This window comes from Brachionichthys hirsutus, chromosome 19 (assembly GCF_040956055.1).
Source record: "Brachionichthys hirsutus isolate HB-005 chromosome 19, CSIRO-AGI_Bhir_v1, whole genome shotgun sequence".
Lineage (NCBI taxonomy): Eukaryota > Metazoa > Chordata > Actinopteri > Lophiiformes > Brachionichthyidae > Brachionichthys > Brachionichthys hirsutus.
This window is the reverse complement of record NC_090915.1, coordinates 4,713,562-4,740,824: the sequence shown is the minus strand read 5'-3', so window position 1 is coordinate 4,740,824 and position 27,263 is coordinate 4,713,562. Positions and strand designations below refer to the sequence as shown.

Here is a 27,263-nt window from a genome sequence, read left to right as displayed (position 1 = left end):
GTCGTCTGCTTCTGGAGGGAGCGGAGCCCCGCTCCCCCTGCCGTTCCGTTGGGCTCCGTCCACTGGAACCGAGGCCGGGTGGGACACAGAGAAAGGAGCCTGCGTTGTCCCATCTACGCAGGTCCCGAGCCGTTTCCCTGGACGCCAGCTTGCTTCGGGCACCGTCTGCTGATGTGACCCTGCTGACCACACGTCCAGCACACCGGGGGGTTTCGGCGAGGGCTGTGGTTGTCGCGTGCTTGGTGCGGTGATGCGGCTCTGATTAGCTCAGTCAGTTCAGCAACCCAAGCCGGTTTCTCCTGACCCGGGTCACTATGCACCACAGCCCTTGTCACTGGCCCTTGGTAGCCCTCGGCAGCGCCCCCTACAGCCTCTCTCTCCGCCGCCAGCTCCAGGGCCTCTTGCAGACTACGAGGATGGGCAAGCTGTGTCTGCACGCGCAGCTCCCCCGGTGATAGGGCTCGTATAAACTGGTCTCTGGCCAGTTCATTCTGCACAGCAGCGGGCATGTGGGCATAAGCTTTCCTCGCCAGAGTCTCAATGTCATTAGCCAGCATACGGAGCGGCTCACCCGGCTGCCTCCGTCTGTTCATCAGCTCCGCACGCAGGACGCCTGGTTGGTTACACTGCCCAAACCGACGCTGGAGGGCTCCGACCAAAGCCCCATAGTCTTCTCTCTCCGCTGGGCTCAGCTGCAGCAAGCACGGCAGCGCGTCATCGGCGAGGCACATGGCTAGCTGGAGGGCCTTGGTGTCTTCTGACCAGTGTGCGGCCCGAGCCAGTAGTTCGAACTGGGCATGAAATGCCTCCCAGTCTGCCTTACCGGAGTACTTTGGGGTCTTGACTTGCGGCCGAACACACTGCGCGGCGCCATCCACGACCGTGGGCGGGCCCGCAAAGCCTTTCCTCGTGGCTGCGATTGAAGGGCTGAATCCGGCGTCCGCTGCTAGCTTCCTGGCTGTCTGCCTCGTGCGCTCCACAGCGCGTTCAAGCTCCATCTCATACACCCGCCTGCCGGCGTAGCCACCGTCCATTACCTCCTCTTTGATTTTCGGGCGAGCCCCTTTTCCGTCGCGTCCAGCCATTAGCGTAGCCGACGAGCAGAATTAGCCGTAGCTCACCTAGTTAGCTCCGCTCGGCTAACGGAGTTTAGCGCAGAGGGATCCGTGTTTTCACTTCTGACACCAATGTAGCGTCCGTCGGACGCTGGAATAAGCACACAGTGGATCTCACAACGAGCTCTTTATTAAATGGTCACTGTCGGCCGTAACCACGCCACAACACAGAACGGGTAACTATCCCTCACTCCCGCAGCTCCCTCACACACACACCGCCCCTCCTCCCTCGGATGCCTTTGCGGACCCTCTCCAGCGTAGGAACAACGAACACTCCTAAAACATGAACCGTTACAATATATATAACATTTGTCTCTGTTCAACGTTGCTTTTAATGTCTAATTTTTACTTTTGACATTTTATCTAATTTATTTTCATGTTCATATTTTATTGTCTGTATTGCTTTGCTGTTTTTATCTCATGTACTTTCTGTAAAGCGACTTTGAGTGTCTAGAAAAGCGCTATATAAATAAAATGTATTATTATTATTATAAAAGTGTCCAAAGAGTAAAAAGGCCCTATAATCGATCATTCGATTGTGTAAATAATCTCAGTTCACTTTTTTTCCATCAATAATGTGACGGTCCTCGTGAGGGCGTCAACGTTTCCCTCGCTCTGCAGGTAAAGTGCTTTATAGCAGCTCAACCTGGCATCTGACTACCGGCCTCTTTCACGCTTCTGTTCCTATTACAGACTTTTTACACAGTCCAAAAGTCCATTATATTAAAATACAAGTAGTCGGCTTTGGTCCAGCTTCAGCCATAAAGAACAAGATGTTAAAAAATGTAAAAGCGCTTTTGGTTTTATTTGAAAAGAAAGCAAGGTGAAATATGCTTGTTTGAGCACAGTGTCCAATAAAGTTGGCAAAGACCATTAGAAATATTGGCTATATATATATATATATATATATATATATATTGTTTATTTGTGTTAATTAAACAAATAAAACAAATTTGTAAGCAACAACTCAGGAATCATAAAATGATTTCACTAAAAGCATGATTATGAGCCAGTTCGTTCCTAAATTATTAAGCGTAATAGAATGTAAAGTTACACAACATCACTACCTGGTCTATTACGGGCTCGTCTCCATGACGATCAGACTGAGCTGATCCCCATCGCTTTCATGAATGAATGATGAGATATGACATCATAAGCAAAAACCAAAAAAGAAAATACTCATATTAATATTTCCCATGTTTTTTCTAAAGGCCAGATTCCCTTAAGTATTTTTGTTGAGCGTAATCCTTTGTTGCAAATAAATACTGCCCCCCCCCCCTCCCCAAAAAACCCCACCTCTGGAAATACTTAATTTTTGACTGGACTATAAATTGCTGCAAACTGACGCCTTTAGCCTCCTCCCATTCGCAGTCGGGGCAGGTCAGATGTTGACACTGTGGGCATGCTTCTTGCACAAAGCCTTGTCTTTTTTGGAGAAAAATGATTGACCTTCCAGACTAGTGGAGCAGACCTGCGGAGAGTCAAATGTACACAGATGTTATTCTCATTCTCAGCATGTTCTTATTGTTGGATCTAAGCCTTAGGGACGTACCGCGCACACGAAGCAGGTGTCGTGCCAGGTGGCGCCCAGAGCCTCGAGGAACCGGTCCCCGGCCTCGATGGGGTAGTCGCAGCCGTGGCAGTTGGTCCCAAACAGTCTGTAGTAATCTGAGTGAACAGCAAATTGATCAAATGTTTTTTTTTTTACTTGCTTTGTTGTTGTTTGTTTATTTTTAATCTCATTTCCTGCTGTGGTCTCACTGCACCTTGTTCACAGTATGGCTGCCCGTCCTCCATGTGAAACGTGTTGCCTTTGATTGGCTGTTGGCAGGCAAAACAGACAAAACAGGACACATGCCAGGTCTGTTTCAGAGCATTTATGACCTCCTAAAGAGAAGGAGAGAATATATCAGGAACCCCATGTTGAGAATGATTCGCACATATTTTCTGTAGCCACGTTTGAGTTCTTTACAGGTCGGCAGGTTAAAAATCACATTTGATTAAATACTATTAAGCAGCGAGTCTCTACTTTATTTTTATTTATTTTTTTATGCGATAAATGACCATGAATGGTGGTGACTTTGTATTAGTAAAGAAAACTCCTGACAGCCAGCAAACAAAGGCAGGAGGGGGGCCAACGTTTGTAACTCACGCCCAGAACTTTCTGCTGGCAGCGAGCACAGGCGGGAGCAAAGTACTGCTCGTAGCAGTTTTCACAGTACACGTGACCCCTCTCCTCCACAAAGCCGTGGTCTCCCAGGGTGGAGTGGCAGTGATCACAGGTGAATTCCTCAGGGTGCCACGACATGCCCATGGCCACAAGGAATGGGCCCCTGTTAAGAAGAAGCACACAAGAGAGGGGCTTGATTCAAGCATCATCATAATAATAATAATAAAACAGTGTAAGTTGGGTTTCCTGTCGTTATTTACCTGATGACATTGTTGCACTTTTTGCATACGGGGGTGCGTGTCCCGGCCGGGATGTGCTCGGCTCGCTGCACCAGAGAGTTCAGGTCCTCTGGATGTGGCTGTGGGGTGGGACGGTCCGGACCTTTGGGAACGACGCCGACAACTTTACCGAACGAAGGAGCTCCACCCTCCGGAAAACCTAAACCAGCAGGGAAAATGTTACCCAAGTGTGCAAATGGGAAAAAAAACATATTTTTTGGCTGGCCCAGCTCTTCTCGTAGATATTAAATGCCATTAACCAATTTTCAGTGGCATTATCAAACATAATTATGCCTGTTACCTCACCCAATTCAGCAAAGCCACGGCCGCCATTAATGAGGGGTACCCTTGGGAATTTCCTGGGAATGAGGGGGCTTAGTAACATGGTAGGAGTTTTAAATTAGGCAAACAAAAGTATGAAGAAAACCCAAACATTTGCTTTCCTGCAAAAAAAAAAAAAGCCACTATATATAATTATAAGAAGAATCTATTTTAAATCAAAACAGATGAGAAAATATGTAAGAGCTCATGATCTCAATAGTTGAAGTCTGTCAGTGCTGGACGATATGGTGAACGACCCCCCCCGGGAGAAACACCCAAACCTTTGTCTGCTCTGTCTCTTTAAATTCAGAATTCAGTATGTGTAAAATGTTATTTCACAAATTTGTGTTACCGCCATACTATTATGAGGTCACACTGTACACTCTCCCATGCTGGGTTGGGTTAGATTTGATTGCTTGTTCACTTCAACCCAAGTGTGCGTAAATCTGATAACTAAAACAAGCAACAGAACTTCCTTCGCTCTCGCTTGCTCAACTTGTGGCTCCTTTCAGCGGCCGTTTCTTAAATGGCCTTTGGGGGAAACAGGTTTGTTCATTAATAAGTGGATATTTGTGTCTGATTAGGAATCCTGACTGATGCCTTTCAGCAAATATTTGCCCCCCCCCCGTGCAGCTCAGGGTCTCGTGGCAGGGATTGCTGTATTTAAAAAAAAAAAAAAAGAGCTTTCACACAAAATACAATACACAATTCTCACTTTCACAATCTACTTGATTGTGGGGATCTTGGGAAGAGCCTACAGTCTGAGCTCATTAGCGGATTGATTACCTCTGGTTTCTTATAGAGCCCCATAATCTTAAATGGCTGAGCTCTGGTGTTAAACTGGCATTAATTGTTATGGCGGAGCAGCAGTGATTTTAAACTAGAATGAGGCTGCCCCCTGTTGGCGAAAAGAAGCAACTTCATGACATTTTTACATCCACAAGCCGTCTAAAAGGCACTTACAATGCAAACGTACAAGAAGAAAGGGGCTGTGTTACAGTACGGTACCTGATGGACCTCCAGACTTGCTCTGAGCTGCCCGGCTTTTGAAGTTGGAAGGGAGGTTGACATTGCCACTCCTGGGTGATGCTGCAGTTCTGGAATATGTTTTCACTGCAGGCAGGGCGTGCACGTCGGGATGGGTTTCATCACGTCCCTCGCTAGGAAACAGATGCAAAATGCATATAGTAAAGCCTTCCAGGATCGCAGTTAGAAATGTTCCGCATGTCCGGCGGCGGCTGAAGTGACAGAGCTCAGAACATCCCGGTCAACTGAACAACGTCATGGAAAAAAGACCAAACAGTTCTTATGGTTTTGCTCAGACAATTCATGCATTTGACTGAGCTGAGTGATACTGAATTGGATTGTCCTCTCTTAACACGCCGCCAATTCCCCTTCTTCCTTCACCTGCTGAAAATGTACTTTCAGAAAAGAATAAGAGAAGGAATGAAAGGAAAATGTTTTATTCAGAGAAAGTCAAAAGCAGACAAAAGATTATCAATAAGTGCAAGACCACAGACAGCGTGCAGAATAAAGTGGAGGCTCAGACATAAAGGCTGTGCTACAGAAAGGTGCACATGCACTCAGTGATATACAGCAATATGGGGGGGGGGGCACCCCGTGGTCACTGCAGAGCAAATTGACTTAAGACGGAGCGCAGCAGTAGAAACCTCAGCCTGTTCCTCGCCTACAGTTGAGTCCACTCAACCATCACCCTCCAAGAGCAGCCAAATGAATCCTGAAAGTAAGCGTGACGCTGCGGAAGCGCATGATCAGGAAATCAGGGCTCGACTCCGAGGCTTAGACGAGTACTTTGAGGGCTCATCCTGAACATGACACCGTAATGAGCAATAATTATTGGGAACACTTGAGACTCCCCCCCCCATTTCTAAAACATTATGCATCACTGTTTCCTGCAGACGCAGCCACCATAACCATAACAGATTTGATTATACCGCATCAAGAACCACCGGCTACTTACTTCTTACCGCTGTCCTCCTGAGTTTGCTCTAGAGAAATAAAGAAAGAGAAAAACACAGATAAAAATGAAGTAAAATGTTAAATGAACACAACTTCACTGAAATCGATTCTTATCTGCAGAGGCATGAAACAGGGGGCATAATGCATTCACATAAAATATGGTACAGACAGACACAAATGTGTAACCTTTGTTAATACTGGGCCTTAAATTGAATGACGGCAGCACCAGGCTGATACTTTTTCTTTTCTAGCCAGCTTCAGCTCTTCACACACACAATCCTCTCCAGAACGTCACGTCTTCGTAGACATCTTGTCTTAAGGCCACGCAGAGGAAGCACAGTTTACAGTTTGCACGCACCGTTTTCAGTGCCGGTGAGCTGAGCCAGGATCTGGAAGGAGCGGGACTGGGAGGTGCCAGCTCGCGTGTGCCAATCCTCTGGGTCCTCAATCAGACGCTTCTTGCTGGCGTCGCTCAGCGTGGGGACAAAACTCTCGGGCTCCACGTTGGGTTTCCTACGTAGAAACCGTGTTTCAAGCGTTTACTGCATGTTTGGAACCAAAGATTACAAACTGATAATTATATCCTGTTGATCCAGGTTTATAGCAGCAACCAAACCACACTTTTTTTCATCTACAGGGTAAAAGATGGTGATTTAAAAAGAAAGAGTGAAAAGCAATTAGATTTAGTGTGCTTAAAATGTGACATAAAACCAGCTGCATATTTACGACAGCGAGTGTTTCATGGTTGAGAAAGCCAGGAACCAGTTCTCACCACAAGGTGGAAGTGATGCGCTTTTAAACATGAGCGGCACAATAAATCTAACGGCACGCTAGAAAGCAATAATATTTATGTGAAGCATTTACATGCACAGTTTGGTTTAAGTGCGGCGCCAAGCAGTGTGTTTGATTCCAGACCCTCCAAGCATGTGTAACTTTAGTCTGTGTGTGTGTTTCATTTTCCCTGTCTGTTTATTTATATATACACAATACATACATGTGTGTGTGTGTGTGTGTGTGTGTTTGGGCTACGTCCGGTGAGGAATGATTAAAGACTCAAAATCTCTGGCTATTCTTAGCCCAAACAGAATATACTTGGCAGCGATTTGCCTGGCCTTGAGTAAACACACTGGCAACGGTAGCAGATGGGAGCCACACAGATGCAGAGCTCGGTGACATCAGCGGCCCAGAGTGTTGACAGGTCGGCCAAGAAGGAGCACGAATAGTGCCGTCCCCCCCACAGAACCACAGAAACTACAAAGCATGCACAGCAGGACACAAACACAGGTGAGAAACAGACTCCCAGACTCCAATGCTGCAAGTCCAAGGTTTCAAACATGATTGGAAACCCCCATCAGCATGCAGGGACTGAAAACCTCAAGCTTTAAAAAGGATAAAAACACAAAATCTAACTCCAATCAAACGCGACTCGGAACAAATGAAGGCCAGCCTGGTCCAGTCCAGCCCGATGCAGCCCCCCACCCGGTCAAATCTCCAGCTGCTCAGAAACCAGTGTTATGTCACTGAACAAAAGCACACTGTCAATTGCAGATAGGCACGCACTAGCATCTGTTAGCACAACTATTTTCTAGCTGGCCGGGAGAAAATTTGAACAAGATGTTGCAGCGAGCTCGAGATTTGTCTCGCAGGTTGCGATTTCAAAAAACAGAAGCGGCGGGCTTGTTAGTATCGCCTTAGCTTTTCGAATGTGATGCATTTTAAAGTGAAATATGCCAAAAGGTAACAGAGGAAGAACCTCTTTGCCCCCCCATAATATGAAGCAAGACTTCAGGTAGAATGAGAAGCAAACAAATGCATGTAAATCTGCAGGCTGTATAAATCACAGCTCCTTACGGCCCAGATGTTAAACAGGTTGACACCTGTGTAATGCAGGTGGGCAGATTCACTGTTAACACAGATGCTGGTCGGCTCTGGTGAAGGTTACCTACCCATTGAAGTGCTCCGACAGCCCCCGACTCTCCAACAGACCCCGTCTCTGTCCCATAGCCACCTCGCAAGCATTGGTGTTGGAGTAGAGTTTGATAGGTGTGTTGTAGACAGAAGGCTGTGGGACATTAAGTTGGGAGGATGGCGCTGTCATTTTGGCAGGGGAGGGAGAGTTAGACGAGGAGGACAGGGCATACGGGGGGGTTAGGGTGGAGCGGCCAGGGCCGGGGCCGGGCCTGGGAACTGAGCTTGCTGCAGCTGAGTCTGGGGCAGCAGGGCTTGACCTCAGAGGAAATGGAGGCTGCGGCGGTTGAGAAGGAGCCGCCGGAGTGAAAGCAGATGATGCAGAGGGAATGGTGGCTACTTTGGGGGCAGCCGGGGAGGAAGGCGCTGTGGCAAAGCTGCTATCCCCCCCAAAAGGACGGGCTGTCTTGTTGAAAGCAGGACTTGGCTGACTCGGTGGCTTGGTGTATGCGGTGGTTGATGCCCGGTGAGTGATCGGGACTGGCTTAATGATTTCTTGAGGTTCGTCCTGAATAAAGGTGGACACACACACACACCATGCACATACAGGGAATGCATATTCAAATCATGCATGTGAATCAGCATTCTCAAAAACACTTCTGACTCAGTGGTATATTCACTCATGCTTAAGCTTAACGTGGCACGACGTGTGGCCGCTCAGGTCTGCATGCTCTAACGCCAGTGGGCTGACATGACCTCAGAGGGAGCCATGAACAGGATGAGCGTTCGGCATTTATTCAGGTAATAAATGTCTATTTACTAACTTATTTGTTATATTTTAATGGCAACGCTCGACTTCATACCTTGGGAACGCCGTCTTCAGGACTGCTGCAGCCTCTGTTTAAAAAGAAAAAAGATGTGATTATAAACACTGAAAACTTTTATCCCAGACGTTGACAAAGCTGCAGTTGCAAGGTGCCCTTGAGCAAGGCATCAAACCCCAGAAGCTGCTCCCTGGGCACTGCTATGTGTCTTGCCCTACAATCCTCCGTCTCTCCATTACATTGTATTTCGAGTGAAAAAAAATCACTTGGCTGTGCCTTTTATTCTGAAATACAGGCTCACAAAGAACAATACATAAAGTTGCACATGCTTGTTTTTTTTTTTCTTTTTCTTGGTCAAACACAGGTCTTCAAGAGTCTCTTTTCTGTGATTCTTAGAAATAGAAGTAAATGTCTATAATTAGTTTGATAAAATGCTTCCACTCTAGCACAATGTTTTTTTCTGTTGACTTAATGGAAGGCAAACCGGCGCTTGAAAAGTCGGAACCAGTCAAGACTGTGGGAAACAGTCATTACATGTAATTGAAAGTTAAGCTGCAGCAGTAACACATGTTAAACCGCCAGAAAGTGTGAACACGCTGTACTTTAGGGGGGGTCCGTGTGTAGCCTGGCATCGAACAACAGCTTTCTGCTTGTTTCACCTTATTAATTACATGTACGGTGATACTGAAAGCTTTCATCTCTTCGTTATGCCTCATTCTTTAAAACTGCAAGCCTTTGTGTACCAAAATAAAGATGTGTGTGTGTGTGTGTGTGTGTACGTGTGTGTCAGCTGAACAGCATGTCTCTTCCATATTAGGAAAACAATCTCGGACAGCTTTACGTACTTCCTGTCTGACCGAGCCTGGCACTGCGTTATTAAAGAGCTGCAGCCTCCGACCAGATGTTGATGTCATCAGCGCCTTTACCTGCATCCTCTCGCAAGAATGCCTGTTTTTCCAACGCGGTTCTATTATTGAGAGAAACAGCCTGCAGCGCCAAATAAAACAGCTAAAAGGACTACAGAGCAAACAGAACGACGTTCAGTGCCAAAAACGGCACCGTCCACAAAAACGCACTTCATCAGCAGTCAGCCGCCCAAAGAGCGGCCCGCTGGGTGGATTCGCTCTCCATCCGGCTTTTCCCGGGATAATCTGAACAAACATTTCCGAGGGTGGTCCCGTGAAACACGGTCTCAGTCCATTTGGGGGCCGCCCTGCTCGCCCCGCCTAGAAATAAGCACTGGGTGGATGAGTGTGAGCGCGGGAGCATGCATTTCATTTTGCAAAAGAAAAGATTAAATCTACCAAAGCCCATGTATAAAACTGTATAACATTCACATTTATCTAAAATTAGGCGAGTCCAAGTGTTTTTCCTCTTTAATGAATGTGAAACATCGGTCTGCGTGTTTCAACAGTCCATTTGTGCACCTGTGCTTTTCATAGATAGGCAGAGATGCATGCTTTAGAGACCGTCCCTGTCTGTGTTCATGATGGCTCTTAATCTTTGCTTTCCTTCCTTGCACTTCAAAACGACACAGTTCATGTCATCGTAATAAAAAATAAAAATAACAAAACACTTTGTGGCTTTGAGTTGCCCCAAAACACACTGCATGTAGTTCCATTCAGTGTAACAGAATGAGGGAGTTAGCCGGAGGTCTAAGCCTGATGGGGGGGGGCTAACTCATTTCCAGCCTGCCTGTGTTGATGGACAGCACAAACAGTCAGCCATATGGTGTTTGACTGAATGATGGAGTGGCCAGAAGGAACAACTTTCTTACCGCGCACACAAACGCGCACCATTCATTCATCCTTCATCCTGGAAGGGAAGAGGCTCAAATGGAAGGAGGCTGTCACTTTCACACAGTTTCTGGAGCAGACCAGCTCGAGATTTGAGTCTAGAGCTGGTCTCTTTACTGCCATCATTAAAGCCAGGTTAGGAGTCGGAGATCCGGCGCGCACATCGGATGATGAGAGGGAAAGTAGAGCGACGCGCGAGGTCGGACCTCTTATATTTATTTAACCCGTGTGACGAATGTTAGAGCTCTGCGGGAGACCCTAGCAAACACCATCTGTATATTTTGTTTTCCAGATTTAAACCCAAAGAATGAAGAAGGAAAACAGTGATAGAGAGAAAACAAAAGCATTGATGGAGAAGTACGGAAAGAGTGGTTTTCCTCTGCAGTCGGGCTAAAACTCGCAGCTTGTGTCTAAATTACGTCTATGTTTAAATTATGCTTGTGTCGTTCTATGTGGCCCTATGAGGAACTTGTCCAGGGTGTGCCCCACCTACCACCCCGGACAGGCCCTGTGACCCTGGATGGATGGATTTAATATGCAAACCCACACCAATACCAGAATAATAAATAAAGCAAATTGGAGGATGGAGGGTGTGGAGTGGGTCAGCTGTGTGGGCAGAGCGTCCACAACACAATAAGCTGCAATCGGTTTAATGAATGTTTTTAATGCAGGTCTGAGACATGCAAAATTAAGCCCTCAACTTTTCTTCGTTTTCTTCCAACCACTACACCACATTTTGGCAATGGCAGCCAGGAGTCACTGGGCACGCTGGGCTGCATTGGATTATCATCTGCTTCATGCCGTTTTGTTTCCATTCCGTGAGATTTGCAGGCTGTACTTTTAGTCATGTGTAAGAATATTTGTAGATTTAGCCCATAGCTGGCCAAAGCTGCATCATATATATGGCAGGTAGAGGAAGGCTGCCGTTTCTGAAGACAGAAGGGATCCATGCAGTCAATAGTTGAAGTCTGCACTGTGCACACTCTGGAGAATGTTAATTAGCCTGAAAGAAAAACGTTGTTTTAATGCTGCAGGGCGGGGGGGGAGAAGTGCTGTAGATACACAGAAACACAAGAGACGAAAATACACAACATCTCAAACACTAACACAAACTATTTTGTAAAATATCCAAATATGGTTCGCAAAGCTAGAAATGCAATTCTATATTATCCTGAGAACCAGGTTCACCCAGCCTCGACCTCTGGGGGGGGCGGTTCGTAGCACCGTGCTGCATAGTTCAACGACAATAAATAAACAGCAATTATCATGGTTTCCTAAGGATGTCCCACGGCTGCCTGACTGTTAGCTGCTCAGCAAAAAGATGCTGCTGGTCTGTGGTAGAAGAACAAAAAGCAGCCATAGATCTCCTGGATTGCTAGCTGGTCATAGCAGCTGCAGACACACAGGTGGAGATCCTGAGGGATGCAGTGGCCCCCTCCCAAGTAAATTATTCCCAAATAATTTATGCAAATGTTTAAAAGAATGTGTGTTTTACAATAGCCGAATCATCTCTTCAAATAATCCTATTTTGAATCATGAGGTTTCGTCTCTTTTATGTCTCTCTTGCAGAGCAGGCATAAATCACCAGAACCTCCCACTTTTGTATGTAAAAGTGCCAAGAAAAGAAAAAAAAGTTGATTTTCTTCACTTCTCCAAAGAGCTGAAGGAGACATCAGATGAAATGCAGAGGCTAAAAAAAAAATCAAAATAAATTGTGGGATCTGGGATCAGCCTGTTGAGCTGAGCGAATCAGGAAAGAGCCCCAGTGATGGAGCCATTAATTATTTCACTGTGAATAAATACTGTCCAATCGTAAAACACCGGCTTTCTAGAACACAAACGGGTTCTAGAAATCTTCGTTTTGTGACATGAGATACAAATATGATGCCGGCCGTTGACTAAAGGCGCAGCGAGAGTGAAGCAGAAGCACTGGCTCGACTGAGATGAGGACGCCTTTGTTGATGCAGAGTTAAGATGTAGTTTGCATGTCTGTGGAGAATGTTTGATGTTTCCCTGCACATCCGTGACCCGGAGTAGATCACATGCAGATGTGGGTCGAGGCTATTTCAGGACCTGTTTCCCCCACAACTGAAGAGGCAGAGGCTCCTTTCTGCGTTTGATGCGGCGGTAGAATGACAGGCCATTCACTGTTCTGTCAACGTGTTTCACAGCTCACGACGTACGGTATATGCGTGCTCCGCCCCTATTTCCCTTCACCGGCTCGCCGAAAACTCGCCATTTGGCTGAAAGTGTCAAGAGGAGAGGCTCATCCGTCCTTCATTTCCATCTTCCAATCCAATCAAATAAATTGCTGTCCCATCCTAAACTGGGGAAAATAATTTGGACTTTTGACACGGCTTATGTTTGAGTCATTTCTTTAAAAAAGTCTTTAAAAAAGTGAACCTTTGGGTGTGGCCTTAAAAATGTGTTGTTTGGACTGGAACTTAACCTTGTTGGACCGCCATCAAATCCCTGTTTTCTTTTCACCGAGGCGTGCTTTGAAGGATGGGCCTGTTTTTAAAAATTGCTCCTAACACGAAACTAGCGATGCAATACACTCAGCGGCCAAAGAAACCATCCTGTTGTCTCATGAACAAGCAGTTGATGAACTCAATATGTTCCAAGCGGATCTGAGGACTTGAACAGGGTCTGGATTTTGGATTGCCAGTGCATCGTGGGCCACGGAGACGGCCCACAATGCACGAAGCAGCAGATACGAGGTCTCGAGTGAAAAGAGCACAACAGGAATGTATCTGTTTCAAATTATGAAAAATAATTTGACACAGCAGAAAAGAAAAAAATGAAATATGGCAATCCAGCGTCCTATTTAGACAACATCATGTGTCAAGGCAAACTGAGCAGAGACAAAATGATCTTCTAAAAGTCTTCTAACAGGCTGTTCTACAAACTAGAAGAGAAACACAAGAAGCGTGTGTGTGTGTGTGTGTGTGTGTGTGTGTGTGTGTGTGCTCTACCTCTGCAGAGTGAGACTGAGAAGGCCTGAGCAGGCCTTAATCTTGTTCTGGGCCTCCAGGTGATTCATGCTGTCTGTGGAAATGCCATTAATGGACAGAATGATGTCACCAACACTCATCCTGGCTCTCGCTGCCTTCCCTCCATCCGTGAGCTGCAATTACACACACAATAAAATAAAACAAAAGGTCATCAGGGACATTTTAGGCTAGCATTTGGTTGCACCCTTAGTGTCTCTCTTGTTTCATTAGAGAGTATACTGTGTTGATATTTAAAATCTTGCATCTGTAAAATGAAGGTATGCTTTTTATGTACTTCTTGCACAGTATTAAGTTCTCCTTTCCATTCCCTGGCTGATGTCATTTTGGTTCGAGAAGCTAAGCAACATTCCTGAGGGTCTTTTCCCCCCAGTCTACCTATTCTCAATTATCAAAGCTGTTTCCACAATGACGGTTCAAGTAAGAACTCCGATTCCTATTACACAATTGTGGATGTTTTTAAATAGCACCACTGCTGTGATGTTCTGTTCTCCATCCACATTTCTGATAAAGACCTAAGTCGTTGTTTTTGTTTTTTTTCTTGGTTGCTATAGTGAATTTAAGAGGCATAAACAACTCCAGGGTTTCCTTTCTGTGAGTTTTTTTAGCGTTTAAATGATGGTGGTGTCCCGACCTGCTGCACAACGTTCCCTTTACGGTCTCGGTGTGTTTGGCTCCAACTTAATTCCTCTCCGTGCTGAGACTTGCACTTAAAAGAGGAAGTTGCACAATAAAGCCATGATGTTGGGATGACTTTCTACCGGCTGTGATGACTGGCCAGGTTGTGAACGCCTCATCGATCACTCACAGCACACCTGTTCAGCCACGATGAGCGCAATCCTGGTTCCCCCCCAAAAAAAGAACTCTGCCTGCTTGTGCTGGTTTCACTATGATCATATCTCCATGTCGTCTCTCGAGACCGTCCCTCTACCATCTGCTAAAGAATGCATTCAGGTTCAGTAACTTTGCACTATGAAACTGAAACAAAGAACGTGTCTATAGTGTTGACCTTCAAGCCAAAAAAAACAACAACAACAAGAGAGTGGGAGGAAGGGAGGAAGCGACAGTGGCGGTGACCGACTGTTTGCACTTTCCTCTTCTCTTTATCAAGAAGATCAGTGGCAGGAAGTGCAGCGCGCATAGCTGAGCCTGATGAATGCACACCGACGCCATGGAAACCAGTAGCGCAGCCACATGCTCAGAGTTACTCACAGACCGGGACTCGTTATGCACACATGAACCACAACTTGGACCGGCCTCGCTTGCTCAGCGTCTGGCACAGACTCAGAGGAACACCTGTTGGTGTTAACCGAGCCCATCCAGGCTGACTCGGCTTCAGTAAATCAGCTCATTGAGAGCGCCGTAAAGAGAGCATCAGACATCACTGGCGTCGATGTCATGTTCTGCAAGAAAGCTGCAGAAGTCAGCGGTGCAGAAAAGGGCTCTTCACAATATTTAGATGCATCTGAATTAACAACGCGACCCGGCTAGGATGTGGATTCCTCCCTCGTTTTCCCCGCGTGTCCGTCGCTGCATTCCTTTGAGAGCCTGTTTTTTTTTTTTTTAGAGCGAGGAAGAGGGCGTGATGTCTGAAGTTTTCTCCTTGTAGGGGTGTGAGAAAAGACAATAGTATACAGCTCTATATATGGTAATTCCTCATACTGCTTTGAGGCATGAGAAGAGCAGAGTCTTCTAACATCCTGAGGAAACATTTATTTATAAGCGGTGAAGACTGTTCAGGGCTTCAGTTCAACAGTCTCTCCTCTGGAAACAAAACAAATGCATGCTACAGGAAGAATCTCTGGCATCAACACGCTTTGAATAGGAATCCAGAGCGCTCTGAAGCACTCCTGCACAGACAGCAGATCAGTAATGGACGGCGGGAACGATGGCTGAGATGTTCCAGCTCCATCCAGAGAAAGCACAAAATACCATCAGTCATACTGCACAGTACACACAGTACACACAGTACACAAAATGGCAAAACTATGTCTGCTATAAACTGTTAAATATGAACCTCTTCTCACCATATTCCCTTCTCGGGAAGGCAGGAACGTGGTTTCTGCAGGCATTCAAGCTGCATTCAAGCTGCTGAAACACAAACTGCATACCCTGCAGAATCTCTGAAATGTATGACAGGCCGGCCCACAAAATCCTTCTGCGCCAGCGCTCATAGAATGCATGACGTGCAGAAGTCTTCGCATTTTTACATTTGCAATATCTTGTGCAAACTACCGGTGGAAAGAAGGAGAAAGGAAACGTGCATTGGTACACCCTGCAACAGTTTGGGGGGGGGAGGGGGGGACATAGCAAGTAGCAAACATCACATATCACGTATGGGCGCTTAAACAGAGGTCGACCCGCGGCTGTCATGGTTTGACCCAGTCTCTTACAACATCGAACACGCTTCTGAAAAGCAGGAGATTCCGAGCAGACTTGCATACGAGTGTCGAGTCAAATCGCCATGACAACGCATTCAAGACAACACAAAGCGCTACCATCCAGACTCTGAATACTAAATGCTCTTTAGCCAGGTCAGATAGAAAAGCAGAGCTGATTAGCGCTGCTGATGCAGATGACATGAAAAGGCTTTTATCCCCGGCGGGACGTGAGCCAAGAGCCGAGGGCTGGCTTCCACTTCAATCCACGACTCATTTAACGCCCCGCCAGGGTTTAAACGCGCCCAAAATGCACGGTTGTTAAGTTTTACCTATTGTTTGGACAGCAATATATGTTGGCTGCATGATCTATTAATCACAAGATGGACACAAAACTGAGGATTGGTGATGAACTTCATGGATGTAAACTTAGTGTGATGCCGAGGGGACGCCGTCTTCAAGGATCTTTCATTAAAGCAATAGTTCTGAGTTACTCAAATCACAATCAAGTGACATCTTGGATATGTTTTAAAGCCCTGCCTTACAGGATCAGGGCAATTGAAAGCAGATGCCCTCGATACAACTGCAGACGCAAACCAGGGAGATCATACTGGGATAAAACAAAGACCGGAAGATGATAGATTATTTACTAAGACTGTATGACAAGGGCCCTGCACAGAATCACAGCGTACAAAGCACAGATTGTAAAGTTTATATACACAAAGCTGTAAAATAGACACAACTGGATAAGGAAAACTGGATCTGTGTAAAAATGCTGCTGAGATTGAAACGAGACGCATAAAGAAACACACTTTGTCATCTTGGCATTACAGACTGCATAGCATCACGCTGTGTGTGGGGGGGGGGGCTAGGATAACCCACACTTGTTCTACGTTAAATATTAATCAATGTCAAACGAACAAGAGGCAGATTTCCGTGTGCTGGCAGACACTCACACAGAAATAATTTACAAAGACACTGTTGTCACATTTGAGGCATTAAACCTTTACTTTGAATAATGACTTTTTATATATATATAGAGAGAGAGAGAGAGGTGAGAAGTACAGGAAAGCAGGGCTTTAGAGGTGAGAAGTACAGTATTTGTAAAGTAGTTATTTATAATTCATTGTAGTTCTCTGTAGTTCTCTGTAGTTCTCTGTAGTTCTCTGTAGTTCTCTGCAATCCTCTGTCGTGTCTGCGCTACCCAACCGACCAGAGTCTCTCATACAGCAGGAAGTGGATCTGCTCACTTCCTGCTGTAAATAGCTGCATCCTCACATTCTAAAATAAGTCCGAAACACATTTTGATGACAGAAGTGGAGTATGGCCCAGCATTTGTTAAATATTTGGGTGAAATGCATCATCATCTGGATCTAGTCTTTTTTTTGTTTTTTTTGCTTTATTTATTGCCCCTTCTGGCAATAAAAAGCTTTTCTTATGCTTCAACTCCATGGGTTTCATCAGAGTTTTCAAGGCGTTCTTTTTCTTTTTCTCAGTGCCGCCAACTTTGACTTGCAACATCGTGAATACTGACACACAGCATGTTGAGAAACACGAAGAATGAGCGATGAGTAAAGCAAATCTTTATCACCAGAGCAGAGTGTATGTTTGAACAGGACATTAACCACAATACCTGCAAAATGAGCACCAGGGGAGCAGCTCGGTTTCTTTTTAAGTAGCATTATTTACCTTATTACATACACATCAGTTATCTGATATGGGGCTCTTTTATTCTGATTCTGATTTTAGATCCTCTGAAAGCACAGAGCCAAACTCAAACACAACGCTTAAACTAGTAAAGCAGTCAGAGAGCACAGACCTCCGCCAAGCAGCTCATCCCCCTCCTGATTGGATTTTCACTGTCCACATGTTGATCTGGATCATCATCAAAAGTTTCTAAATTGTTCTTGGTATCTTTATGCACCAACCATGAAAAGTAAAAGTGAATCAGAGTTGATTTTTGAACCCATAAATGGGTTTTTCAATGTGAAAATTAAATATTTATTTGCACAAGATATGATTTTTGGAAAAGGTCACCATTATATGTCAAGGGGGAAATCCAAATCTCGACAGCATCCACAATCCGGATCCGATCAGGATTAAATTCAGTGGCAAGATAGTCATGTAGGGTGGGGACCTCTGTGTCAAATTCCATAAACATCGGTCAATAATCAACAGAGACATTGAGGAACACATTTTGAACCTCCATTGACTGCAATGTTAATGTTGATCCATAATCCAGGATCTCTTCTGGATTATCACCACAATGTAATCAATTGTTCTGGGTAAGATTCTCAACATTTCCTAAAACTTTTCAGCAAGATCCGATAATAACATTTTGAGTTATCTCGCTAAGAGACAAACAAACCAACACCGGTGAAAACATTTCCTCCTCGGTGAAGCTAATTAGCTCACATGATGTTTACTCAAAGCATCACGTGGCACAAAAACAACAATCACCAAAGATAAGAGGAGGAAATAAGTGGGACAGGAAGGAACACGTTGCCATGCTCAGCCCTGTTTGACCAACATTAACCTTCAGACTGGTGACAGTGACTCGATTTTACAGTCATGTTAACTAATTTCACTGTGAAATTATCCAATTCAATCCAGAGCACTGCCTTTCAAGTTCCTCCTTTTCATTAGAAATGTGGCTTACATCTGGAAGTCTGTCAGAAAATTCCTAAAAGGGTTCAGCTGCATCGCTACATATAGTATTTATTCAAAATGTACATTTTGAATAAATTAATCAATGAACATCTTACTCATATTTCTTTCATTTCGTTCCAAACGTGTGCAGGATTCAATCAAATGCAATATGATTCAACCGCTTTGGAATGAATTATTATTTTAAAAAAAAGAAAAGAGGATTACATGCTGTGTGTATCCACCCCTGCGCTGCATGTAATCTCGGGATTGGTTACATCTGCTAAGCCTGAGTAAAGTCATTACATCATTATTCCATGGTAATTGCATCCATCCATGGTAAATACATTTAAGATGATTGCAACAGATGCATATCTGTAACTGCAAAATCAAGCTATGCAGCATTGTGAGTCTCTGATGAACCTGAAAATCGGCCTGTGGTCTGCACAATTTTCATTCCTCAAATGAAGCGACTGAACTCCTCGTTCAACTGTTGCTGCCCAGAGTTCCTCCTTCAAAAATGTCACAAGATGTATGAATCAAAATGGATCTATAACCTTTTCAGGTAAACTGCACCACGTAGCGCACATGTCCAGCGGCATTATGCACGATGACTGTGTAATCACCGCCGTTGGTTTGTCCGTTAGGAAGATAACTGAAAACGTTACGGACATGGGTAGCGAACTGCTGAAGAGGGAATCTAAATCCAGCATGGAGAAGAATGGCACACAGTCAGCCATCAGTGACGAAGCAAATAGAATATTTAGCAGGATTGGCATGCTGCAGAAGCAGCTGCCGTGGAGTGAAGGTGTGTGTGTGTGTGTGTGTGTGTGTGTGCGTGTGTGCTTTCCACTTACGCGAGAGATAGTGAGGGGCAGGCAGAAGTCCTTCCCCCCCTGTAGTCTGAAGCCCCAGGGGGAAGGACCATCCAAGGAGACGTTGTATCTGCTGCTCATGATTTTACCTGGAGACAGAAGAATGGCTTTTATAAAACTCATGCTGAGGACATAATCCAATAGGAGACATCAAGTACCACAAACACAAGAGAAGCTGAAAGGGGGGGCAGCCAACAGCTAGCATTTAGAATAATTACATGTATAATAATATGCCATAGTAGATAAGGATTTGCTGGAGATAACCGATAATTAGATGTGCGATTCACAATCGACAATGCAACGGGAAGTTGCAACACAATAACTCATTTTGAATTCTTCTACTCCCATCTTTGGGGAAAACCCTATTAGGAGGAAACAAGTACGACATAATGAAGATGCACATCCTTCAACAAATTGTAAATGGGGCTGGCGAAAAGCCCCAGTGAGCACAGAAAGCCCTTTGTTTACCAGAAGCGAATCTCAAATCATTGACTCTGGAGCTGCACTTTGTTTCCTGTCGTTCTAGTGTCCTTTTAATGAACCCACTGCTTGTGAAAAAATATATCCTGGCAGGGTACCCAGACCGAAGCAAACGAAACCGCTTCAAGAAAACAGAACACAGACTTTAGGCTAGCGTGCTGAAAGAGAAAGAGTTTGATGCAGCGGGGATCGTTGTGTTTCATTGAAGCTTTCCATTTGTCCAGCTTTCAGACCATGATTTAAAATCTGTTAGATCATCGATAGATATCCTGAATTTACATAGCTCCACGAGTCAGACAGAGCAGAGTCTGAGTGAGTTTTACAGGTGTAAGTCTCGCCTGTCACGCGTTCCTGAGCCCTTGAGAAACTAAAGTTGCATGGCATTTCTTCACATGCAGCCGCATGCTAAAGCTGATTGCATTATTGCGTATGACAAGTTAGCAATTGAGGAAGATGGTATATCAATTTGCAGAATGCATTGACTTTTGTTTTGATGATCTGTCTTTGTGCCGCACGGTGACGTAGTGGTTAGCGCTGTCGCATCTTCATTTTCTGGGCAACATAAGACAAAGATCTCGGAGCCAACACGGCTTGAGGATCAACTTTTTTTTTGTGGAATCTTGCACAGCTGGGTTGCATTTCTCAGTATTACTTTTCAAAATTAACTGTAAAAGGTACATGAAACGCCGATGCTGAGACTCAAGCTCAGGTCCCAACGGATTCACACAAGAGTCACATTTTCTTTCCCTAATATGGAGTGAACAAACATGAGGCGCATCTCAAGTCACTGCTTGTTTCGTATAGTCTCTAATGACATCATGCATAGACATGAGCAGACACACCTTGTAGTTTTCCCCAAGCAGAGGGAAACTGCTGAGCTCTCCGCTAGCATTTCATTGGCAACGCCCATCGGCCCTGTTTTAGTTCATTCAAGCATGGCTGATTAATTCCAACACTTTCCTAATCTCTCCGTTGCGATAAGCATTTCAGCACCAGCGCGCCAAACACAAGATTAGACACAATCCTTTCAACGCAGTACGCTTATGTGTTTTCTTTTTTATTATTATTGTTCAAACGTACAAACTTAATTAAATGCTAATAAACATGAAGTAAATGGGTCAAACTAATTAACATGGGGGGTTTGAGTGGCGGATATTTAAGTTTTAAATGCTGGGCAAATTCCTGATGAAAATTCCCCAAATCCTAATAAATGATTTGTATTGGAAATGGAGCACAAAACAATAAAGTTACATTTAAGTGCCATTCTCCTGTCATAACCTTTTTATGACTCTACACAAGAGTCAATTCGTGCTCTAAGAGTTTTGGTGAGCATTGTGCGTGTGAGTTTCAGACGTCATCGATATTTCACAACGGTGCAGCAGAGGTTATTGGTGACATCATCACACGATTCGAGGAACACATTCCTATATATATATATATATATATATATATATATATAAGTGTGATCCCTCTTACTCAGGATCAAAATAAAATGTTATATGAATAAATAAATAAATAAAACCTTGTCTGACTGTCGACTCATTCCGTTCTGACTTCATTTGGACAAGAGGCGCGTCAATTTACAAACGCGACACATTCCCACAGTCATTCATAAAATAAGTTCTTCCTTCCAAACACACCAGAGTGGCTCTAAACTAAAGCGCTGACCGTAACGTGATGTCTGAATGGTAATAAAATGCAAACTGACATTGTCTTTCCTCGCCGCTGTGGGTGTGACGCAAAAATAAACGCTGACATATTATTGCGCTTCTCTGGTGGATTTCTGCCTCACGCACGGGTCCGTGAATAATAATAATAATAATAAAAAAAAAAACAAGGGTGTAACAAACCGGAAAGTAAATTAACGCGCTTCAGATGTAACGCGCGGTGCTCGCCTCACCTGTCCGTGTCCGCCGTCCAAAGGAAGCGCGACTTCAGTGCGTCTTTTCTCCACGTCGGACTGCGGACCGAGCAAACTTGAAGCTTCCGCATTCAAAGTAAGCCAGCCCCCGGCCGGGTGGGAGGGTTCCGCGTGACCGTGGGCTTGGGAACGGAAGCCGACTTCATCGGCAGGTACGGGCCTGCCAGGTGATGATTACAGCTCTCACACACACACACACACACACACACACACACACACACACACGGTGTTGTTTAGCAACGTGGGGGGGAATCCACTGGAGCCAAGAACGCGCGCTGACCTCAGCGCGTCCTGAACACAGTCAATCCCAAAAAAAGGTCAAATACACGGAATGCTGGCGAACATTCCACGAATGACGACACGCAGTGATGCTCAGTGTATTAACAGTGTATTAACAGTGTATTAATAGTGTATTAACAGTGTATTAACAGTGTATTAATAGTGTATTAATAGTGTATTAACAGTGTATTAACAGTGTATTAATAGTGTATTAATAGTGTATTAACAGTGTATTAATAGTGTATTAATAGTGTATTAACAGTGTATTACCAGTGTATTAACAGTGTATTACCAGTGTATTAACATTTTTATAACAGTGAGGTTACAAGAAATAGATGTAAAGAAGGGAGAGGACTGGATACTGTAAATCATTTAATGTACTAGTGTGTGTGTGTGTAAAGTTTTTTTCTATTGTTATTAGTGCTGAGTTTTTAGACGGCTTGAACGGATTCAATTGTTTTCAGTTATTATACATGCAGCAAAATTGATTTGACACACGACGAGTGATTTGAGTTACGAGCTCGGTCCAGGAACGAATTATCTCATTTTAGAGTAATTCAAGTCATATTCAGTATAATTGTACTCTTATAGCACATTATGGCCTGCATAAATAATTTGCAGCATAATCCTGTGTTTATAGGTTTTATTCTTCATTTAATTCACTTTGTAACTTTGGCAGGTGCGTTATTATTATTATTATTATTATTATTAATGGAGGTTTTTTAACTAGTTTTTAGTGGCATGGTGTTATTATGCCCTCTAGTGGTTGACATGGAAAGTGCGTACTATACTGTTGATATAAAGCCAATGCACAGTTTATAGCTGAGGGGCAGGGAGTCGGGTGTGCCTTCTCCGCAAGATTTTTCTTTCATGTTGCTTTCATATAGCCTCGGGCTGGGAGTTTTTAACAAAGAAAAATGCCACATTTAAGAATTAGATGACAGAGGAGATGCAAAACGTTGTACAACATTTGTCATAAACTTTTAAACATCATGCACAGGAAATGACCCTCTTGCCTGAATCATATTAGGGTTTCATCTTACGCTAAATACAGTACAGACGTTGCATACTGCTGGTTTCAAAAAATAATTTAAACAAAACAAATGTGTTGACTCTGCAGCCAACACACAGCCACATACTGGCTTTAAGTTCTTTATGTTGGGAAGGGAGTACTTTGACCAATAGTGTTCCTTTGCTCCTCACAATAGCCGTTTTTCCAGAAGATCTGTCTTTGAGTTGGTTCGATGGGTTACACTTATTATATAATATATATATATAAACCTGCTTCTCCCTGCTTATCCAGTAATCAATCGGCACGCCGAACACTCGGTTGATTTCTCCCGACACTTATGCTTTCACGTTATTTTTTGAGTGACATACCTATGCTGCTTTGTCGTTTTGACGCGTATGCTCCATATCCTCTTCCTCTTCCTGTTTTCTATTTCCTGTGTTATTCTTTCATGCAGATTTTTCCATAACAGGAATCAGGATAAGTGGCCCAGATGCCCTCACTCTGCAGGATCTTTGCATGCCAGGCATGCAGGACAGGCTTTCATGATAGCCTGTGTGTGAATCTTTCTTTTATGTGGAGCTTTACTTTACAAAAGTATGTTTGGGGAAAGATTATGTGAAATACATTGTACTCTAAGGCCTGTTGCGATATGTTTGCATTCTCATCTTAAAGATTTCAAGCGTGTTTTGCAAACATTTAACACAAATATGCACAAATGCGCACACACACACACACAGAATCTATACATCCCCTCATCCCACAGGTACACTGACCTTTTCACTTCAGTATGAGCGCGGGAGTTTTTACGAATGTGATGCTTAAAAAAACATGACCAAAAAAAAACTGAACAATAAGGGAAGTATTAATGTGGGATTGTTCTCTAGCACCAATTCTGTGTGACTTTTATATGAATAGCTTCTCACTCAACCTTTATATTATATTGGGGGGTTTTTTATGAGGCATAAGGCTTACAAATATTCGATTTACAAAGCTTCATCCATATGTGTTTTAAAGGCCGCCCTGTTGCTGGCATATATAAATAAGTTGTATGTCATCTAACCTGCATGTGACTGCTGCTTGGATCTATTCACAGCGTGTCTTTTCACCAAACTTGAAATTGGAGCACGTGGATGTGTGCACCGGTAATTGTGTTTGATCACTGGGTCCAGATCAGGTAGCGAAAGATTCATGGGCTGCAATGAGAGGTGCTGCTCGCTCATTGTAAATGTAGACTTTCTTGTTCTATTTTTAACATTGCAATAATACATTTAAGTCAGTGTACGTCATCGCTGCAGACAAGTACTTCTCATTCCAGTACTGTCATCCACCTTGAACTCCTATTCGCCCTTGAACAAGAGCGCAAAGGTTATGGACCCATTTCAAATGAAGGGCATAGTTGTGCACTCAAATGCATGGACACTTGCAGCTGACGCTGTCTGACCATCCTTTTATCCCTGTGTGGTTTTCTTATTATGCAGGATCAGAATTCAGTTCTTGATCGACGGCAGGAACTATTCCTGTCACGATGACGAAGGGATGATTTACACGAAGCTTCACCGCCACCCAGTGGCTCAAGTAGCACATCACCTCCTGCAGCTGTACAGCGGTGTAGCAGAGGAGCAGCTGTAGGTGGTCTCAGGTGGGCCTCTCCAGTTGTAAATAGTGTTTTGACACATGTGTGTGTGTGTGACCCCCCCCTCCGGTGTCTGCGACCCCTCGCCCTCTCAAGGCTTAGCTCGACCACCCGGGGGGGGGGGGGGGGGGGGGTAGACTGTTCGTGATCTTTGCAGCACCTCTAGCAGAGCAGCAGACAGTTGTTTCACAGAGTCTCCCTATAAAGACGCTAAAAGATCTACATTTTGTGCAGACACACTTTAAAATGCATGTGTGTGTGTGTGTGCGTGTGGATAGCACAACACTTCTATTACAAAGGTATTTGACTTTGAGGTCTTTGGGTAAATGATTTAAGATCCAAGAGGCTTGTCAGAATTTTTGTGTTTTAGCAATACTTCAGAACAAAACCAAAAAAAATGCCACATTTGAAGTTGAAGCATATTTCATTTCTCAGATATTTGTTGCGTATTTGTGTTTCTGGCCAGTTTTGTCTTTTGTTTCGCCTTGCTTGATTGATTTGTTTATTTCTGAGGATGTGAGATTTTCGACACAGCGAGTGGAAGCTTGTATTTTCCTCGGTGCAAATAGGACTCAACACAGTAAAACATGCTTTGTCTGTTGCTTAATTTGGCCTTAAGTGCATCCAGGGTGTGTTATGACTGAGGCGCTCTCTTAAGCTCCTCCTTTCATCCCGACACACACTCTTCCCCTCTTCCCCTTCCTCTCTCTTTCTCTTACATTGTATGAAGACATAAAAAAGTGTGTCAGTAAAGTTATGAAACGCCTTGCGATGGTCTTTGGGACACTTTATCTGCAGCGATACCTGGACTGAGACATTTGGTGACAGACATCAGATGATATAAAAACACAGCCCAGGTGTTGCATTCACTGAACGGCCCCACAGGTGTTTCTTTTCAACATCCACCGGATGGAGAATGATATCGCCGTCGATGCACTTCTTCATCTGCAGCCTAACGTTGCTCCACCCTAACGCGCCATCAGAGCCCCGCGCTCTATTCACGCTCACCAGATATGATCCGCAGCGCCCACCAGAGCAATCACCTTCAGCCCTTTGATCAGCTTTACCTGTCACTTTAGTAGTGTTGAAAAAAAACCGCACACACACACACAGCACCAACAATAGCTCAAGATGTGGCTCACTCCCACTCCTTGCCTCCTCTCTTTTTCATTATCTATTTTCTTTTATTCTTTTGTCCACTCAGAGCACAGAACAATATGGCGTGGGCGGACAGGGAGGAGGCTCCTGACAGGACTGGTAACATGATGACACACCAAAGGGGAGGCGAGTGAAATCCTTCTCCGCGGTGGGACATGCGTCGCGGCCCAGTCGTGTCTCCAGCACCTCTTTCGCGGTCTCGCCTCGCTTTGGCCCTCTACCCCTCCGGCCATAATGCTAAAGCTTCCATCTGCTGTGGGGGGGGGGGGGGGGGGCAGGTCTTCCTCCCTCTGAAGTGATCCTCCACAGAAGATTCTCCTTTGTCCAAAATGCTGATCACATTTCGCCTTTGGCACCTCCCCGTTTTAAACTTGTGACAGGTACGGATATATTGGAAATGCAATAGCCGTCTCTCTCCAAGGCGTCGCACACCGAGCCCTTTGGTCCCCTGGAGAAAATTGATTTTTTTTTTTTTACAGAGTAGAAAACCAATTCTAAAGGAACGCAGAATTGTATTGATCATCACTGAGAGTTGGATCATTTGACCCCTGTGCTGACCTTAGCCCACAAAAGATGCTTTGGTAAACTTGACAGAAAGGATCAGATCTCCATTTACTTCTGATCCTGTGCACGCCACACAACTGTTGCATCTGCTTTGATATATCTGTCTGTCCACCTGTCTGTCTGCCCGTCTAGCTGTCTGTCTATCAGCCTATCACCTGTCCGGCTGCCCTTCATCCATGGTCTTTTCAGCTGTCTGGCTTCGTCAATCCTGTTGATGCCGATTCTACATAAAAACTTGCGCATGGCGATTGTCAGTAACGGGAGCCGAGTCATCGTCCGAACCTGCGGCGGCGTCACCTGTCGCAGCTCGGCTCGACAGCTGGGTCAGACTGTGTGATTGTTAGCAGGGCTTCAACCCTCAACCAGTGGCGAAATGGCTTTAACCAGCAGATCTGTGCAACCGCTACGAGCTGCAGAACCTCTGGAATCCTCAGTCGAATGACTTGAAGGGGTCGCGACTGTCAGTCTCCTGCTCCGCTCACTGGCGTCACCATTTCCGTTGAATTATAATATTTAAAAAAATATGTAAGAACTTTAAAGACAAAACGTATATGCCCAAAAAACAATTCACCAGACACCTGAAGCTTGACCTTTGAACTCTCTGGATATCAGCGCCACTTTACACTCCGCCCTGGATGACTCAGGGCCACGCTGCGTCCTTGGAGCTAAACACTGGGTCATTGCCAAACAAGCCTGACCTCCATTCTGATAATGATGATAACGTGTGATTATTCCAGCATCCTTTCTCCTGATTTATCAGCAGCTCTCTCTGTCTCTCTCTCCCTCCCTGTAAGACCATGCATCTTAAAATGAATTTGAGGCTAGCAGTAAAACGCTTTTTCATAGAGGCTTTGAAGCGCTTTCGCCGGCTGCATTGATAGGGGGATTTAATCAAGTATCTATGGAGCCAATAG

At 44.7% G+C, this 27,263-nt stretch overlaps 1 protein-coding gene across 1 annotated transcript; it reads right to left on the bottom strand.

Moving 5' to 3' along the window:
* Nucleotides 1–1,896: 1,896 nt before the first annotated feature.
* On the bottom strand, nucleotides 1,897–21,733 carry pdlim5b (PDZ and LIM domain 5b). The gene is made up of 13 exons (XM_068752755.1): nucleotides 21,683–21,733; nucleotides 19,285–19,391; nucleotides 13,368–13,519; nucleotides 8,636–8,669; nucleotides 7,811–8,340; nucleotides 6,223–6,377; nucleotides 5,866–5,893; nucleotides 4,893–5,044; nucleotides 3,546–3,723; nucleotides 3,268–3,448; nucleotides 2,882–3,002; nucleotides 2,668–2,783; nucleotides 1,897–2,586 (listed from the first exon to the last, which is right to left on the bottom strand). Exons 2-13 carry the CDS (start codon nucleotides 19,381–19,383, stop codon nucleotides 2,497–2,499), a joined length of 1,836 nt encoding a protein of 611 aa, XP_068608856.1. The 5' UTR covers nucleotides 19,384–19,391; nucleotides 21,683–21,733; the 3' UTR covers nucleotides 1,897–2,496.
* Nucleotides 21,734–27,263: the final 5,530 nt, after the last annotated feature.